The 17,771-nt window shown below is 44.9% G+C and overlaps 1 protein-coding gene across 1 annotated transcript in view; it reads left to right on the top strand.

Annotated features, from left to right (window-relative positions):
• The window catches only part of LOC122801558 (SUN domain-containing protein 2-like), a 500,184-nt gene that overhangs the window by 394,356 nt on the left and 88,057 nt on the right, over positions 1-17,771 (top strand). Inside the window, exon 7 of the mRNA XM_044071033.1 lies at positions 6,249-6,364. Coding sequence (XP_043926968.1) covers positions 6,249-6,364 — 116 coding nt within the window. The remainder of the gene's footprint in view (positions 1-6,248; positions 6,365-17,771) is intronic.

Genomic DNA, 17,771 nt, shown 5'->3' with positions numbered 1-17,771 from the left:
CTTTATGCCTAAGGTGGTTTCTAGTGTGGCTTTAAACCAAACTATTCATTTGCCTACTTTTTATGCAGATCCCCAAAATAAGGGAAAAGATTTTGCACACTTTAGATGTACACAGGCAGTTGCGTTATTATTTAAGCAGGACTAAGGATTTTAGGCAGTCTCAGCAGTTGTTTGTTTCTTTTGCTTTGAGTTCTCAGGGCAAGCCTGTGTCAAAACAAACTATTTCTAAGTGGATTGGGTTTTGCATTGCATTTTGTTATTCCCATCATGGCAAGGAGATTCCAGCTGGGATTAGGCCTCATTCCACTAGGGCTACTGCCACTTCAACAGCATTTCTAAGGGGTGGCAACTAAGGATATTTTGGAGGCAGCTACTTGGAGTTCAGTGCATACTTTCTCTAAGCATTACCACCTTCCTCTTTACTCTAAATCTAGGGCTGGTTTTGCCACGGCTATTTTGCAGGGCATGTTGACAGCTCCTGCTTCTTTATGATTTGCCAGCCTCCCTTACCTCTGCTTTGGGATTCTACCCAAGTGTTAGGACTGCAGCAATGTGGAATGAAGAACATAGTACAGTTTTGTACCTACCATAAATGTAGATGTTCAAGATCCACATTGCTGCAGTCCAATTTACCCTCCTCCTTCCCCTCTGTGTTTAGGGGTGGTTGTGTGGGTGGGGTTATACTTTGTAAATTTGTATATATTGTATATATATTTGGTGCAGGAGTGTTTGGTGTTTTTTGGTTTTGGCCTTATCTTTTTAGGGTCTTCTGACATCTGGGGCAAGAAAAGACTGAGGATATGACGTCGGTCATGCGCATTTGTACCCTGACGTCCTGACGTCAGACTAATGCGCCTTGACCGACGTCAGCCATATACTTTGGTATTCGGGCCGACTGGGACAGCGGACTACCCAAGTGTTAGGACTGCGGCAATGTGGATCTTCGAACATCTACATTTATGGTAGGTACAAAACTGTACTTTCTGAGGGCCTTAGGGTTTACGGCAGCAGCTGTAAATCTGGTTCCTTGTGCTTGTCTACACACGAGTGTTACAGTGGGCGTTACAAGTTCAGTGGTCTATGTTACACCAGCCCTTAAGTTACCCGATTCCTCTAAGCAAGGTGTGCAAGACTTCCCTCATCTGGTTGCTTCAATCCCAGGATCTTCAGGAAGGACGCCCTTTTATTGCGGCCGCGCCCCAAGCCACGGTAGCCACAGATGCCTCCCGTCTAGGGTGGGGGGGGCACTGTTCAAGCAGGACTGTCCGAGGCGTGTGGTCCCTGAACGAGACCATTCTGCATATCATGTTCTATTGATGAGGGTGTTCCTTCTGGCGTTGCAGGCCCTTCATGTTTCTCTTCCTCTGGGAACAATTGCAATTCAGTCAGACAACATGTCTGTGGTCTGGCATATCAACAAATGGGGGAACCAGGTCCTACCTGCTTTGTCGAGAGGCCATGAGAGTGTGGGAATGGGCGATTTCGACCAATCTTTTTCTGATAGCAACGCACATTCTGGGTCAGTCCAACATTTTGGCGGACAAACTGAGCGGGACTATCCTTTTACCCTAAGAGTGGTCTCTGAACCCTTGTGTAGCAGAACAGATCTTCCTCAAGTGAGGTCAGCCTTGCTGTGATCTCTTCGCATTGCCGTTCAACGCGAAGTGCAGTGAATTTTTCGCTTTGATTCCCCCTCGGGGGGGGGGGGGACCGACCCTCCTGAGACTCTCTTGTCCATGCTTGGCCACCTGGTCTTCTTTATGCTTATCCCCCGCTACCTCTAATAATAAAATTCTTGCAGAAAGCTCGTCGGTTGGGGAGCAGGATTATCCTCATAGCCCCATTCTGGCCTCGTCAGGTTTGGTTCCCTTGTCTACGGTCTCATCTAGTAGCTCCACCCTGGATATTGGATCCCATTATGGATCTCATTTGTCATCCATCCGGAATTCCTCCTCCGATTCTAGACAGCTTCAAGCTTTACTGCTTGGTTGCTCCAGTTCCACTAATTGCCAGAACTCCCGGACTCTCTTCTCCTGTTAAGTCCATTCTGGTGGAAGCGCACAAGTCTTCCATTTACTACGATACACCTTTCAGGTGGAAGTGTTTTTCCATCTGGGCTTCTCCGAGAGATTTGGATCTGTTTACTGCCCCATTTCCAGCGGTATTAGAATTTCTGTCTCAGATTTTCCAGCAGGGGTCAGCTCTTCCACTGTTAAGGTCCAGCTGGCGGCTATATCCCATTTTCATGGAGAAAATTCAGGCTCACTAGCTGCTTCTAGGATTTGTAAGACTTTCATCAAAGGCACCTTTTTGCTGAGACCTCCGATTAAGCATCCTTTCCCTCTATGGGATTTGACCTTGGTTCTTCAGGCCTTAGTTGTGCCTCCGTTCGAACCCGCAGCGTCAGTTGATTTAAATTTTTTGTCGTAGAAGACAGCCTTCCTGGTGGCTATCACCTCGGGTAGGAGAGCGTCCGAATTTCAAGCCTTGTGTATAAAACCCCCATGCTTAATTTTTCATAAGGATAGGCTTTCTCTAAGCACACATCCTTCTTTCCTCCCTAAAGTTGCTACAGAGTCAAATATCAGTCTATTAATCTCCCAGTATTATTCCCTAATTTTCAAAACGAAGGGGAATACAAACTTCATTTGCTGGATGTCCAGAGACGTTACACTTCTATTTACATAGGGCTAAACCCTTTTGTAAGTCTGATCAGTTATTTGTTTCCTTTGCCAAGCCCTTTTTGGGGAAACCAGTTTCGAAGGTGATTCTTGCTAGATGGATTTCACTTTGTATCCTGCAGGTGTACAAGGATCATGGACTGCCAGAACCAGACAGGGTTCATGCTCATTCTACTCGTTCTATGGCTACTTCTGCTGCTTTCTGGTCCAGAGTTTCTCTGGGTAACATTTGTTCAGCGGCTACCTGGGCTTCCTCTCAGACTTTTATTACTCGTTATAAGCTGGACATGGTGTCTAGAGGAAGGGCTTCTTTTGGTTCTGCAGTGCTCCGGAATATCCTTCCATAAGGGCCTCCCAAGGTCTTTTGGTAGCTGGGGACTCTGTCCCACAGGTTGATGAGCAAATGAAGTTAACTACTTCAGATAAAGAAGTTATGTACTCACCATAACATTCCATCTGAGTAGTTAGACTTCATTTGTCTTCAACCTTCCCTCACTCCTTCCCCCTGACATTACTGGTTTGCGATAGTCCTTGAGCTAAGACTTACTGGGTATTGTAAGCTTATTCTGTCTGATCAGATCAGGTTATGTCTTTTGGGTTGGTGTGTGTCATGTTGTGGGTGGCAAACTCGATCTGAGGGTTGGAAGGAGGTTGCAGTGTAGTATGGGTAAGGGGGAGGAGCTTGGATCTCCACTTGGAAAGCTGCCGGCTTGGATCCATGTCTGATCCGAAACCCACAGGTTGATGACAAATGAAGTCTAACTACTCAGATGGAACGTTATGATGAGTACATAACTTATTTTTTTCATGTTGTCTAATTTGGTATAATTATTTAAATTACAGATTTTTTGTATTGTTTTTTGAAGATTGTAAAATTATTGTTCCTAAACTGTTTTGTACTACTTTGGAGCTCTTTTTTCTCCCGGCCTCTGCTGAAAATGGGCTCCAACCCAATCTGACTGTCCAAACTATCTATCTCCCTGTGTTCTTCCTGAATTCCAAAATGAGGGAGAAAGGATACTCCCTCATATAGTCCTGCTGTACTCTGCCCACATTAGACCAATAGAGTACAGTGTGCCATTTGGCATGTATTTGACTATGCACTTTGAGCAGCTGGAGCGACCTCAGAGATTCCTCACAAAGAAAATACAGGGTGTAAACAAAATGAACAATGCGGACAGACTGAAAGCCCTATCCCTCTGTCTCTTACCGACTTGTAAGGGGTGACCTGTGTCTGACCTACAAGGCACTCACAAATCCAGCTCTGATGGAGGTGCTACAAATCCACAAGTCAAACAGCATGAAGGTCACCCGATCTAGGTATCTAAACTTAGTGATTCAAACAAAACATGCTGGACAGACAGATAATGCTTCTCAGGGATTGCCCTTTCTTTGGAAGAGGCCTCCTATTCACATTAGCAAACCCCTTCTGTGGCCCTCTTCAAATGCAGTTTGGATCAATGTATGGGAAATCGCAAATTCACACCTGGGGGGGGGGGTAGTGCCTATGTCCCTTATGGATGGGGCAGCACAAATCCATGCCATTCTCTTGTCCCCAGGGGGTATATATTGGGCAAAATCAGCTTATCTTGGCTAGGCTTGTAAGGGCCCTTATGCCTATAGCCTAGTAATCTCCTATGAACCTATGAACTTTCATACTTTGGATGTGCACAGATAACTCGGTTACTATTTTGACCGATCAAAATCTTTCAGAACTTCCAGTCAGTTTAGTTCTTGTGAAGGTAAGAAGGGACAACGTGTCAAAGCTATTACCTTTTGTTAGTGCCACCATAACAAAACTATTCCAAGTGGGGTCAAAGCGCATTCTACCAGGGCCTTGTTTTTATCTATGGCTTTTTGGAAAGGGGTAACTCTAGAAGTGTTCTAAAAGCAGCAAGTTGGTCCTCTGTATATACTTCTGCAAAACACTCCAAGCTGCAGTCCTCCAGCCCTAGGTCAGGCTTTGCTAGGACCATTCTCTAGGGGGTACTGGACCCTTCTCCTTCCAGTTAAGTTATTGTAAGCCTACTGCAGCAGTATGAAGTATAAAGAACATAGTACTGCTGTGTAAGTAAATTTACCGTAACAGTAAATGTACAAATGATCACTGTTGCTGTAGGCACTCATTCCCTCCATTTGCCCTTTATTTATTTTTATGCCAAGGTGTGGACATTTATTTTTTGTTTTTTTCTAGCAATGTCCTCTCAGGACTTAAGCCTCCTTTCGGTTGCCTTGAAAGCTCTTAAGGGCCTGGTGTCCACACCTGTCTACTGTTTGAGCGAGTAAAAGGTGCCTTGAAGCTTTGCAAGCGGGCCAGCTGTTACACCCTATACAGGATATAACTCATGTAGCTTAGTCTACTGCAACAGTGATCATTCCAACATCTACTGCAGTGGTAAGTTTAGTTAAACTATATTTTCCCTCCCAACCAAAGTTGTGTCACTGTATAGTGTTTCACTGTTAGCCATGTCAGTTAATGCAAAAGTCTGTCCCTCAGATGTTTGCTGCCTCCTGATTCTTTGCAGTGGACAAGAGATGGGAAGGCCAGGCTTCCTTCCAGGGCTTTCTTGGTCTACTAATGGTAATATTGGTTTCTGTGGCCTTTTGGGACTCTTTCTGTCTACCTAGGCAAACTTCCTTTCTTTTGCCACACTTTTAGACCATCTGGTTAGGTGTTCCAAGTAGCAAGTCTTTTATCTAGCGGTGAAATGCTTCATTGACTCCTGTTTGGAATTAAGCCCAACTGTAGTGCCCATCACGTAATGAGCTGTCAGTGTAAGATGTAGCAGATACGTTCTAACTTTACAGTTGAGCTGTGAAGGAGAGCATCCTTGATGGATCAGAAATATTAGCTCACTCTCCCGTTTAGTATGGGTGGTATTTCCATCCAGCCAAGCCTGTTTGATTTCTCTGTAAGACTGGTATGTACCTGTTTATCACATGGAACGTTGGTATTCTTGATTTGCAGATAGGTGCTTAATAATGGAAGGGAGTGAACAAATGGATGCTGAAGATGAGAACATGTGGTCAACATACATTGCAGCATGCAACTTTGTCATCACTTGTCCTTCCCCATGCACAGGGGATTCTGGTAAAAAGATGCCAAATGTTGGTTATTAAATAGGATAAATGTTGGTTATTAAATGGGATAAATCTTAGCCATAAGACATAGGGGGGGTTCTCTTCATTTCTCTTCTGATGTGGTTAGAAAATATGTTTTGTTCTGTTTAGCATGTAGATCTTGTTTATTACCTTGGTGCTGGTTGTGTCTGTGTGTCTGTGTGTGTCTGTGTGTGTCTGTGTGTGTCTGTGTGTGTCTGTGTGTGTCTGTGTGTGTCTGTGTGTGTCTGTGTGTGTCTGTGTGTGTCTGTGTGTGTCTGTGTGTGTCTGTGTGTGTCTGTGTGTGTCCAAGGCAAAATTGATCAAGCATTCTTGTCAGCATATTTTTGAAGTAGTAAATCTGATAGTTTTTAATTGGAGATGACAATTCTGAAGTATTGATTACTTTAAGACATTGTGAATATGTTCACAGAAACTTTGAGAAAATATATTTTTTCCCTTAAAAAGGTGCAAGTGTGCTTAACACTCGCTGCTCAGAGACCTACGAAACTGGTACAGCTCTCATGAGTTTGTTTGGGATTCCTTTGTGGTATCAGTCACAATCGCCAAGGGTCATTATACAGGTAAGGATAAACTCTTCTCACTTGAATCTTTATCTTGATTTTTTTTAATCTATCTTTAAATGATTGTTGTTTTTAGGGGAATGAAAAAAGGAAGTAGACTGTGTATTATCCTAAGTATTTGTTTTACATTTAGTCTTACTGAAAGAGAAGTATAGTATGCCCCCCATGTAATTTTAAATTTACAGACAGATTTACAGGTATTGTGATGATTTTCTATTGGAATGGATGACTAATGCATGTTGCACTTTGAAATATTGTCAGTCTGTGACAGTACTGTCTGAACTCTTACATGACAGCTGGTGGTACTTGCTGATGCAGTTTTTGAAGTAATCTTTATTCTGAAGATCACTGCTACAAATAGCTCTCCTTCCATTAATAAAGAAACATGAAGATTTCTTCTGCTTGTTGACATTCATGGGTGTCGTTCACATTTTTCTCTCTCCTACCTGCCAGCCGTCGGTCTTTTCTAGAGTAATCAGCCCTTTTGTTCCTCTGCAGGTAGGAACTTGTTGCAAAAGGCTCTCAACTAGGCAGCCACCAGGTTTCCTAGTAAGCACAAATCCCCTGCCCCTCACATCATGTCTTCCTCATCCTGCACTACTGGCCTTCCTCGTACATGCATGCTGTTGCACCTGACGGACTGTGGCTGCAGTGTACACTGAGCAACATTCTTTCTTCTCTAACAGGCCAGTTGCTGCCGGCATACTCACATTGCATCCAGTGTAAATTTGAGTGCCTATGCAGTGGCAAGCCAAACTACACCCCTCCCTGAGGGTGGGTGCATTGACATCTGCTTTCCATTTCCACCCTTCCTTTTTGGCTCTTCCAGCTCTTGGATTGTTAGTTGTTCCCAGGTCATTTGGGTCACATTCAGGATCTCCTCCCTGTGCATGAAGCTCCCCAGACATTCACTTAGATTTCTAATAAGTAACTTTATTCCTCGCTGTTTTTCATATGAATATCTTTTCAATGTTAAGTTGTCAATCTCGCCTTCATTCTTGCTTGATGGGTTCGGAGCCGATCCCTCGGCTCCGACTCGGCACTTGCTAAGCTCGAGAGTCACTTTTACCAGCTCGAGGCAGCCCCATATCCCATGATGCAAGGCGGTAAGTACCCAGATCTCGTTTGCCGCTTAAACATGAGGTCCTCCTTTTACCAGCTCCTGGTAAGTGATTCACTTTTTGAATATTTAAGCCCCTTTTTCTAAAAAAACCTTTAATTATTAGTTATTAGTTAATTATTTACTTTTTGTGACAGAAAATCCCTGTCTTTTCTAATTTATTTTAGTCAACCCATCCCATTCCCTCCCTGTTAGGTGTGTGTGTGTTTGTTTATAGAAATACCTTTTGGTATTTTATTTAAGTTAATTTTTTGACTGGTGTGTGTGTGTGTTTCTGTAAGCACCATGTCAAAGGAGAGGGTCTCAGGTTTTAAGAAGTGTGACTCGTGCTGTCAGAAGATGTCTCTGACAGACGGTCACACTTCTTGCCTGTATTGCCTGGGGCCTCTTCACCTGCAGGACTCCTGTGCTATTTGTCATTCCTTCAGCCAGAGAGTCCTGCAGGAAAGATAATAAACTGATCATAGGGGCCTTCTAAGCCGGAGGGCTCTCCGGCTAAGTCGGCTCCATCTAAATCAGTTAAATATTCCAAGGCCCAGGCTTCTGTGTCTAAGCCTGCGGCCTCGGCTCCGACTTTCGTTCGAGTCGAGATCGCTCCGGCTGGAGCCGATTCTGGCTTAACAGCCTTCGGCACCGATGGCTATCGGTGCCGAATCTGTATCGACCACCGTTGTCGGCTCCGATCGGTTCCGACACCCATGTGGCACAGGCATCGGTGTCGGCTCGATCGGCTCCGACACCGTTACTGGTGGCTGTATCGGCTCCGGCTGGAGCCGATACATCGAGGCTTCCTGTCGGCTCCGAGTCTGCTCCGACAGGATCTATAGTATCGGCTCCGATGGCTCATTCCAGGAAGAGGTCGAGGTCTCCTTCCTTGGAGCCGATACTTTCGGCTCCGGCTCCACCTCTTCTATCGAACGGAGCCATCGGAGCCGATCTTCAAGGTCATCCAGACTGTCAGATCATGACCTAGAGAGTGGTCAGTAGATTACTTAAGTCACAGGTACTGGCCCAAATGTTACACAGTCCGTCTCAACAGGCGACTGTTGGTCCACACCCGTTACAGTTCCTCCTTCAACTCTACCCCAGAGCTTGGAGTTGAGTCTTCGGAATGGTTACTGCTACGGCTGGAGGACGGATACCCCTTCTGTTCCTTCAGCCTCTACTCTTATCTCCTCTTGAGACCTTCCTTAGAGGGATTCGGTGGTCGGGCTTCCATGGTCTCCTCCGAGGTGAGTGGCATCGGACCCTTGTCCGAGCCCACTCTTCCCTTGGAGCCTCGGCCTTGGTGAGCTCGGCTCCGACATCTGCCTCGGAGACTTCCCTTCGGTGGTTCCTGGAGTTCCTAGCTCTTGGAGCGGGTTCTCTCGGACCTGCCTGGGAGGGAGCATTCGAGGTGATGAAGAGTGTACTGGCCACTGGTATCAGTCAGCAGTCTGATCCCGTAGCTCCTCCCTCTATAGTACCTGTTGACATCTCTGCCACTTCTCTTGCTACAGGCCCCAGAGGTCCTCCGCCTCAGGTTTCCCCATTGTGAATTTCCCCTCTTCCGAGGATTCTCCTGATGTTTCGGGAGATCCTCCTAGGAAGAGGACTTGTAAGAGGAAGCATGTAGACTCCCCGAGTCTGTCACTGGATACTGACTTTGATGAGTCAGAGGATCCCCTAGATCCCTCTGAGGATGTCTCCTTCTCAGACATCCTAGAACTTCTGAAACAGAGGGGAAACTGGCCCACCAACAATCCCTCTGAGGATGAGTCAGTATACCTAGAGGTGTTTGGATCTCGGCCCTCCACCTCCTGGGTGTCTCCGCCTTCGACCCCTTATGCAGGTTATTGCACGAAAGGCATGGGCAGCTCCTGACTCTGTAGAGCTAGTCCCTAGGAGGCCTTCAAAATTTATCACTGCCCCGTGTGACAAACAATTCCTTACTAAGGGTGTCCCCGCTGATGCCATGGTGGTGGCTGCCACCAAAAGGAACTTGCAGATCCTTCCGTGCCCGTCCATCCTCTAATAAGGACTCTAGGACCATGGATAGATACGTGGCGGATGTTTTCCTCAGCGACCTTTGGTATGCGTTCGCTGAATTACCTATGTCACTTCACCAGACTCCAGAGGGATATCCTTAAGGAGCTGGGTGAAGTAGTTCAGGATCCTACAGCTGCAGGGGCTCAAGAAAAATTGCTTCAGCTAGGAACCCTCAATTCGATTGCAAACTCCTCCATGCGGCTAATATGTTATGCTGCGGAGGGAGCGAGTAGAGCGGCAGGCACAGGTGTGGCTCTTAGGCGCCAAGCCTGGATGCGGCTATGTGATTTTCGGATCCCTTTAAGGCGTCCTTCACAAATTCTCCATTTGATGGGTCAGCTTTGTTTGCCCCTCACGTGAAGGAAACCTTGACCAGGTCCGTGCACGACGGCAACACTCTTTCTGCTGTTGAGTCCGTTTTCCACCCCTTCTAGACCTTATCCCAAAGGACAGAAAGGTGGGAAAATGTGGTTCCAAATCCCAAGGAGTCACGCCCGGATTCACGTGGTCAGTTTACCCCTAGAGGCAGAGGGGTAACAACAACAGACGCTCTAGAGGCAGAGGGGTCCAAGAACCAGGGAAACAGGGAGCCTCTCTCTGATAAGCCCTTTCAGCATCCCTGAGGTGTTGCCCGGCTGTCCCTCCTTGGAGGCAGTCGGGAAGATTATCACTGTACCCAGAAGCCTGGCATTCCTCACTCAAGACAGATGGGTACAGTCGATCATATCCAAGGGTTACATAATTCCTTTCGAGGAAAGTCCCATCCCCTCAAGTTCCCTTCCAGATGTACCACCGGTCTAAGGGAGATTGCAGAGTCAGAAATCTCAAAACTACTGCAAAGAGCCATTCAGCCAGTTACAATAGACCATTCAGAGCCGGAATCTACTCAAGGTTCTTTTTGGTCCCCAAAAGACGGAGACTGGAGACCGATATTGGATCTCAGCAGACTCAACAAGTCTGTCAGGAAGACAAGATTCGAATGGTCACTCTTCAGTCAATTCTGCCCTTCTTACAGAAGGACAACTGGATGTGCTCAATAGATCTTCAGGATGCGTACTATCACATCAAAATTCACAGACGCCCAGGAGATTTCTCCGCTTCGGCTGGGGTCCAGTCATTTCCAGTTCAGAGCCCTGCCCTTTGGTCTCACTACAGCCCCAGAGTCTTCACCAAATGCATGGCAGTGGTCACGGCTCACCTGAGACGTCAAGGATTCCAGGTGTTTCCTTATCTCGACGACTGGCTCCTGTCAGCCACCACCAGGCATCAGCTTATACAAGCCAGGGATTACACAATAGACCTTTGTTCTCATTTGGGCATCTCAATCAACCCGAAAAGTCATCCTTATCGCCCTGCCAGTCTATTACCTTCATAGGCGCAAACTTAAACACTGTTCGGATGTCAGCTACCCTTACAGAACAAAGAGTTTCAGACATTCAGAGTCATGTCAGGATCATTCTGGCCAGCAAGAAAGTACAGGCCAGAATGGTTCTAAAGGTATTAGGTCTCATGGCTGCGGCCATTACTCTTCTTCCCTGGCTCGATTCTACATGCGCCTTCTTCAGTGGATGCTGTTCACACAATGGTCATACCAGCAGCTTCAATCGTCACCAGATTCTGGTGACACAGACATGCAAAGAGCATCTTGCTTGGTGGATCACATCGCCTCAGGTTCACCAAGGCAGGTACTTTGTACCCCATCCCCGATAGCCACTGTCACCACGGATGCCTCCCTGATCGGGTGGGGGTCATTATCAGGGCAGGATGGTTCATGGGACGTGGCAGCCGTTCGAGTACCATCTGCACATAAATGTCCTGGAGATGAGAGCAGTGCTTTTAACGTTGCAAGCCCTCAACGACTTTCTTCCCGTCGGGACAATTGCAGTCCACACAGGCAACATGTCCGGAGTTTGGTATATCAACAAACAGGGCGGAACCAAGTCCTACCCTTGTGTCGAGAAGCGCCAGACTATGGCAATGGGCGATCTCCTCTCACCGGTTTCTGGTAGCAACGCATATCCCTGGGAAAACCAACATTGTGGCGGACAGATTGAGCAGAGCTATCCTCATGCCTCACGAGTGGTGTCTCAAGCAATCTATAGCGGAAGAGATTTTTCTGGAATGGGGTCGTCCATGTTGCGATCTTTGTGCTACTCCCCAAAACAGCAAATGTCCAGACTTCTTCGGCCGCTTCCCTCTATCAGGCCATCCCCCAGAGACGCTCTGACCCAGGATTGGCCCCAGGGACCTCTTTATGCCTTCCCTCCATTTCCTCCTGATCCTCAGGTGATCCAGAAAGCTACCGCTTTGAGAGCCAAATTGATTCTCATTGCCCCTTACTGGCCTCGACAAGTTTGGTTCCGTTCCTCCATCATCACCTTTTGGTGCAGCCGTGGCATCTGGACCCAGTGCCAGATTCCCTTCCCCCCGGGAATTTTTCACCAATTTTTTGGGTTTCCCAAAAACCCCCCCCCCCCCCCCCCTTTTTTTTTTTTTTTTTTTTTTTTTTCCACCCGGTTTTTAATCCCCTTCCCTCTTTAACCTTTTTAACAGCATGGGTTGGGTCCACCCTTTTTTCCCCTTCCTTAGGCCCCCCCAAAAGGGGCCCCCCTTCCCCTTTTTGAAAAACTTTTTTAAAAAACCCAGGGTTTTTAGGGGGGGAACCCCCTTTTTTTATAAATGGATGCTGAAGAAGTGAGAACATGTGGTCAACATACACATTACGGCATGCAACTTTGTCATCCTTGTCCTTCCCCATGCACAGGGATTCTGGTAAAAAGATGCCAAATGTTGGTTATTAAATAGGATAAATGTTGGTTATTAAATGGGATAAATCTTAGCCATAAGACATAGGGAGGGTTCTCTTCATTTCTCTTCTGATGTGGTTAGAAAATATGTTTTGTTCTGTTTAGCATGTAGATCTTGTTTATTACCTTGGTGCTGGTTGTGTCTGTCTGTGTGTCTGTCTGTGTGTCTGTCTGTGTGTCTGTCTGTGTGTCTGTCTGTGTGTCTGTCTGTGTGTCTGTCTGTGTCTGTCTGTGTGTCTGTCTGTGTGTCTGTCTGTGTGTCTGTCTGTGTGTCTGTGTGTCTGTCTGTGTGTCTGTCTGTCTGTGTGTCTGTCTGTCTGTGTGTCTGTCTGTGTGTCTGTCTGTGTGTGTACCAATCTGTCTGTGTGTGTCTGTCTGTGTGTGTCTGTCTGTGTGTGTCTGTCTGTGTGTGTCTGTCTGTGTGTGTCTGTGTGTGTGTGTGTGTCTGTGTGTGTGTGTCTGTGTGTGTGTCTGTGTGTGTCTGTGTGAGTGTTTGTGTGATCTAGTGTGTGTGTCTATTAGTGATTAGTCATGATGATGATCTTAATTGGTATTGTCTGGTCAAGGCAAAATTGATCAAGCATTCTTGTCCAGCATATTTTTGAAGTAGTAAATCTGATAGTTTTTAATTGGAGATGACAATTCTGAAGTATTGATTACTTTAAGACATTGTGAATATGTTCACAGAAACTTTGAGAAAATATATTTTCCCTTAAAAGGTGCAAGTGTGTAACACTCGGCTGCTCAGAATAGGGACCATTGAACTTACAGCTCTCATGAGTTTGTTTGGGATTCCTTTGTGGTATCAGTCACAATCAAGGGTCATTATACAGGTAAGGATAAACTCTTCTCACTTGAATCTTTATCTTGATTTTTTTTAATCTATCGTTAAATGATTGTTGTTTTTAGGGGAATGAAAAAAGGAAGTAGACTGTGTATTATCCTAAGTATTTGTTTTACATTTAGTCTTACTGAAAGAGAAGTATAGTATGCCCCCCATGTAATTTTAAATTTACAGACAGATTTACAGGTATTGTGATGATTTTCTATTGGAATGGATGACTAATGCATGTTGCACTTTGAAATATTGTCAGTCTGTGACCGTACTGTCTGAACTCTTACATGACAGCTGGTGGTACTTGCTGATGCAGTTTTTGAAGTAATCTTTATTCTGAAGATCACTGCTACAAATAGCTCTCCTTCCATTAATAAAGAAACATGAAGATTTCTTCTGCTTGTTGACATTCATGGGTGTCGTTCACATTTTTCTCTCTCCTACCTGCCAGCCATCGGTCTTTTCTAGAGTAATCAGCCCTTTTGTTCCTCTGCAGGTAGGAACTTGTTGCAAAAGGCTCTCAACTAGGCAGCCACCAGGTTTCCTAGTAAGCACAAATCCCCTGCCCCTCACATCATGTCTTCCTCATCCTGCACTACTGGCCTTCCAAGTACATGCATGCTGTTGCACCTGACGGACTGTGGCTGCAGTGTGCACTGAGCAACATTCTTTCTTCTCTAACAGGCCAGTTGCTGTGACATACTCACATTGCATCCAGTGTAAATTTGAGTGCCTATGCAGTGGCAAGCCAAACTACACCCCTCCCTGAGGGTGGGTGCATTGACATCTGCTTTCCATTTCCACCCTTCCTTTTTGGCTCTTCCAGCTCTTGGATTGTTAGTTGTTCCCAGGTCATTTGGGTCACATTCAGGATCTCCTCCCTGTGCATGAAGCTCCCCAGACATTCACTTAGATTTCTAATAAGTAACTTTATTCCTCGCTGTTTTTCATATGAATATCTTTTCATTATATGTTACTGTCCCAGAAGATAAACACAGAGACCACCACAGTATTTGCACATTTTGGTTTGGTGTGTCCAGCACAAACCCACATTTTTTTTCTGCAGCAATTCGGCCAATTTGGCACTGTACCCCTGTCATGGGACAGACAAGCAAAATGTACTGAAGGTTCAAGCTGTCTATGTTCACTGACCACGCTTGGGGAAAAAGTGTAGCTCTGTCAGCAAAGAAATGCTGAAAGTTGTACAGGTTCCCAGAGAGAAGTAGATCAGAAGCCTTTGTTATACACTTTTAACCCCTCCACAACCCCAAGACTTATAGTGAAGACTGAATTGTGTCTTCATCTGACAGTATAATAGCTTTTTCTTTTCAAGACAGAATGTCTCCCAGTGATCGTCTTTGCTTTTTATTCTGTTGCAGATGCTGCATATGCTTTGTTTGTAAATGCATATTACATTTGTTTGTTTCTGCATTAATAAATTGTTAGTTATATTAATTGTTTACTCCTGCATTATTACATTATGGATTGCTAATCTTCAATTTGTTTTTGTTTTGGCCACACAACTGAGATCACTGCTGAAAAGAGTTCTAGGACAAGACTGCTGAACCTTTTAACAAGTGATTCGATAAATATACTTTGCTTCCTTTTGTCTATGTGATTTAATTATTTGAACTTGCTAATGTCATCATTTTGCCATCACTTTAGGTGGCAGATGAGTAATGACCATGTTTTTATGCTTTTTCTTGCCTTACTGAGTCTTAAGAAATAATTTGCTTTCTAGAGCTAGTCCATTTTCAGAGAGGTTGGGCTTAGTCTGTGATTCCAGTGACACGAATACAGTTAGTTGCCAAGAATCAGAAGGCTTTTGGGGGAATAGTGTGATGAAGGGGAGCAGGAAGATGCTCCCCTGCTGCCACCAGTTTGCATGTACTGGTCATGGACTACAGTGTTACAAACTGGACTACAGCTACTGTTTAATATGGGGTGGTGTAGTCTTCAAGTGTACAGCACTGTCAACAGGTACTGCATATGGCAAGACTTAATAGTATGATAAATGCATAATGCACACTGTTGCCTTAGGTGTGTTAGTCATCTCCTGCCACACACCCAAGTAAACTCTACATTATACAATTGCATATCGGCTATAATCGTAGAGTTCAAATATCTGTGCAAAAACCCTATGGCCTGTCATGTCACCTTTATTTTCACTGCTTCTAGAGGATCAAATTCGGTACTTGCTGGTAATCTCACTTAAAGCAGGTGGTTATCATGAACGGCAATACCACAGAGAGCTTTTCTGTTGGGCTAATGCAATGTTCTCAAGTACATAACTGAAAATGCAGCGTATTACGAAGATGAAATTTAAATGTAGGAGACATTATACATGTAAATTAAAAGCAACTGTTAATATAGCTAAATGAGTATGGGGATTGTTACATAAGACATAGTAAAAGAAAATTTAAGGTTAGGTTACAAGAGTATGTCAGTGGCATAAAAAAAAAAGAAAAGGTGTGAACATTTTACCACTAAAAGAGAACAATGCCTCCTTACCACGCGAGGAAAGTCAGACCTGTCTCTTGAGCTCTAGTGTGGAGCTAAAATACCTAAAAGAATGACTTTGCTGCTTTGCCAGCACAATCTTAAATCCATTGGAGAACTGTCCAAGGGGCAGTTATCTGATTTTACCCCAGATTGGAGAACCATCTCAAAGGACCAGTGGGTTCTGGAGGTGGTCACTGTCTACCATGCCTTCTGGCTCATTGATATACCCTTGGAAAGAACTCTTACGGCGACTCGGTAAGTCATGGCAATGTACAGGCCCATTTTTTATGCTGAAAGAGGCCGTCTCATTTATGGAAAGGTCGAGATTTTATTGTCCTCTCTTTCTGGTCTCAGAGGGGACATTCAGTTTCCATCCTGTTCTGGACCTCAGAGGCTTCAGTCTTTATAGATGATTCTCAGTAGGTTCATCCTTTGCTCCTACAGGGTGCATGGATGCTCTTGTGGCACATAGTGGGTATCAGTTTCACTACGTAAAATATTTTGGCTATTTTTTCCCCAACAGCTGAAGTCTTTACGGGGGTGTGTTAGCTATAAGGAAAACCTTGTAGAGGAAAGCTCTTCATATATTTCCTTAACTGAATGGCTGTCAGCAAACTGGGATTTCTGAGTACAATCCTACAGAGTGTGGTGTCTTCATTGCACTCCCTGAGGGACACTAATAAGTGGAATTAAGGTATCTGATGACCTCTAATGGAATAATCTTCATAGGTACAGAGCTGGCCACTCCATTGTAGGTTCTGTCCTTTGAAGATTTACCAGGCAATCATGGCCTTTGCTGACTGTGAGGACAGATTGTAAGGCTCAGGCTTAGTATGTTATGCAATTTCTGAGCTTAATGACCATCACTGTCTTCATAATGCCATTTCCCCTCCTTAGGATGTGAATATTATATTAAACTCTTAGTTTATTGGCTGTAGAGCCACCATATGGTCATGGACCTTCTGCTGGTGTTGGGCCTTTGCTATAAGCCCATTGTATTGGTGGACCTTCCCAACTAACCTCTTGGTGTTCTTTCCTTTCTGCAGCAGTATATTATATTTGCTTAATAACAGAAGGAGGCTTCTAGTCTACCCCTTAAGTGCATCAACATTTGCCTCCTTTGCATCCTTACCTTCTCATTCTCTTTCTGTACCTGCTGTAGATTTCCTGATCAGGTGCAAGTACTATACTGGCATTCAGTGAAGCAGCTGATATCACAGCTGCTTACTTGAATGTTTTTGGATACAGATACATCAATGAACTATTAGAAGCTTGTTGCTACAGTTATGCAGTCCAGAGGACAGTATTGGTCCTCCCATTTGAGTTGAGGAGGGCTGCCATTGTAGTGACTGCCCAGGGCGCCAGTTGATGTAGTTATGGCTGTAACCTGTTTTTGTTCTGCATGCCTCTCTAGATTCTTGTTTACCACCCCTTCCAGTAGCCCATTCCAGGGATACATAACCTTGCCTATGAAGAAGTACTGTGAGTTCCAGGAAATAGTTCATCTGAATGCTCTTGCCATTTCAGGATGGGCCCCACTTTTATCTCCGTAATGTGATCTTATGGATCAGTGTCCTAAACCCATTCTTTCTCTAGTCTCTAATGAGAACTGTAATTTCCCTGTTCACAGCCTTTCTCTTTCACCATGTGCACCTTTCTGGTATCTTTCCTCTGGATTGCTTCCAGCAACCTAATATCCCTTTTATTGTATGGTCTCCAAAATTGTACACAGGGCTCAATGTGTGACCTGATCAGGGTCCAGTAGAGTGGAAGCATCATGTTTTTGCTTCTAGTGCCTTTCCATAGTTGTCTACATCACTGACAGTATTATGTTTGCTGTTGCTAGTTCCCCCTCACTGGTCAAATACTGATATGATCTGCAGACATCCTGAATCAGTTTCACGTCTGGTGTGGATGACTCCCCTTGGTTTGTATATGATAAGAAAGATGAGATATCTTCTGACAAGTTGGATCCAGGCTCAGACTTCATGGTTGTAAAAATCCTGGAGACAAAGCTGCTTCTAAGGTCTCTCTCCATACTTTCAGGTAGCCAGTTCCATCATATGGTAATTTAAATAAGCAGTGGGGCAGTAAATCACAACCCTGTGCAATGAG

This window comes from Protopterus annectens, chromosome 1.part0 (assembly GCF_019279795.1).
Source record: "Protopterus annectens isolate FY-2018-M chromosome 1.part0, PAN1.0, whole genome shotgun sequence".
In the NCBI taxonomy this organism is placed as follows: Eukaryota; Metazoa; Chordata; order Ceratodontiformes; family Protopteridae; genus Protopterus; species Protopterus annectens.
Note: the sequence above shows the minus strand (reverse complement) of the source record. Positions and strands in the feature narration are given on the sequence as shown.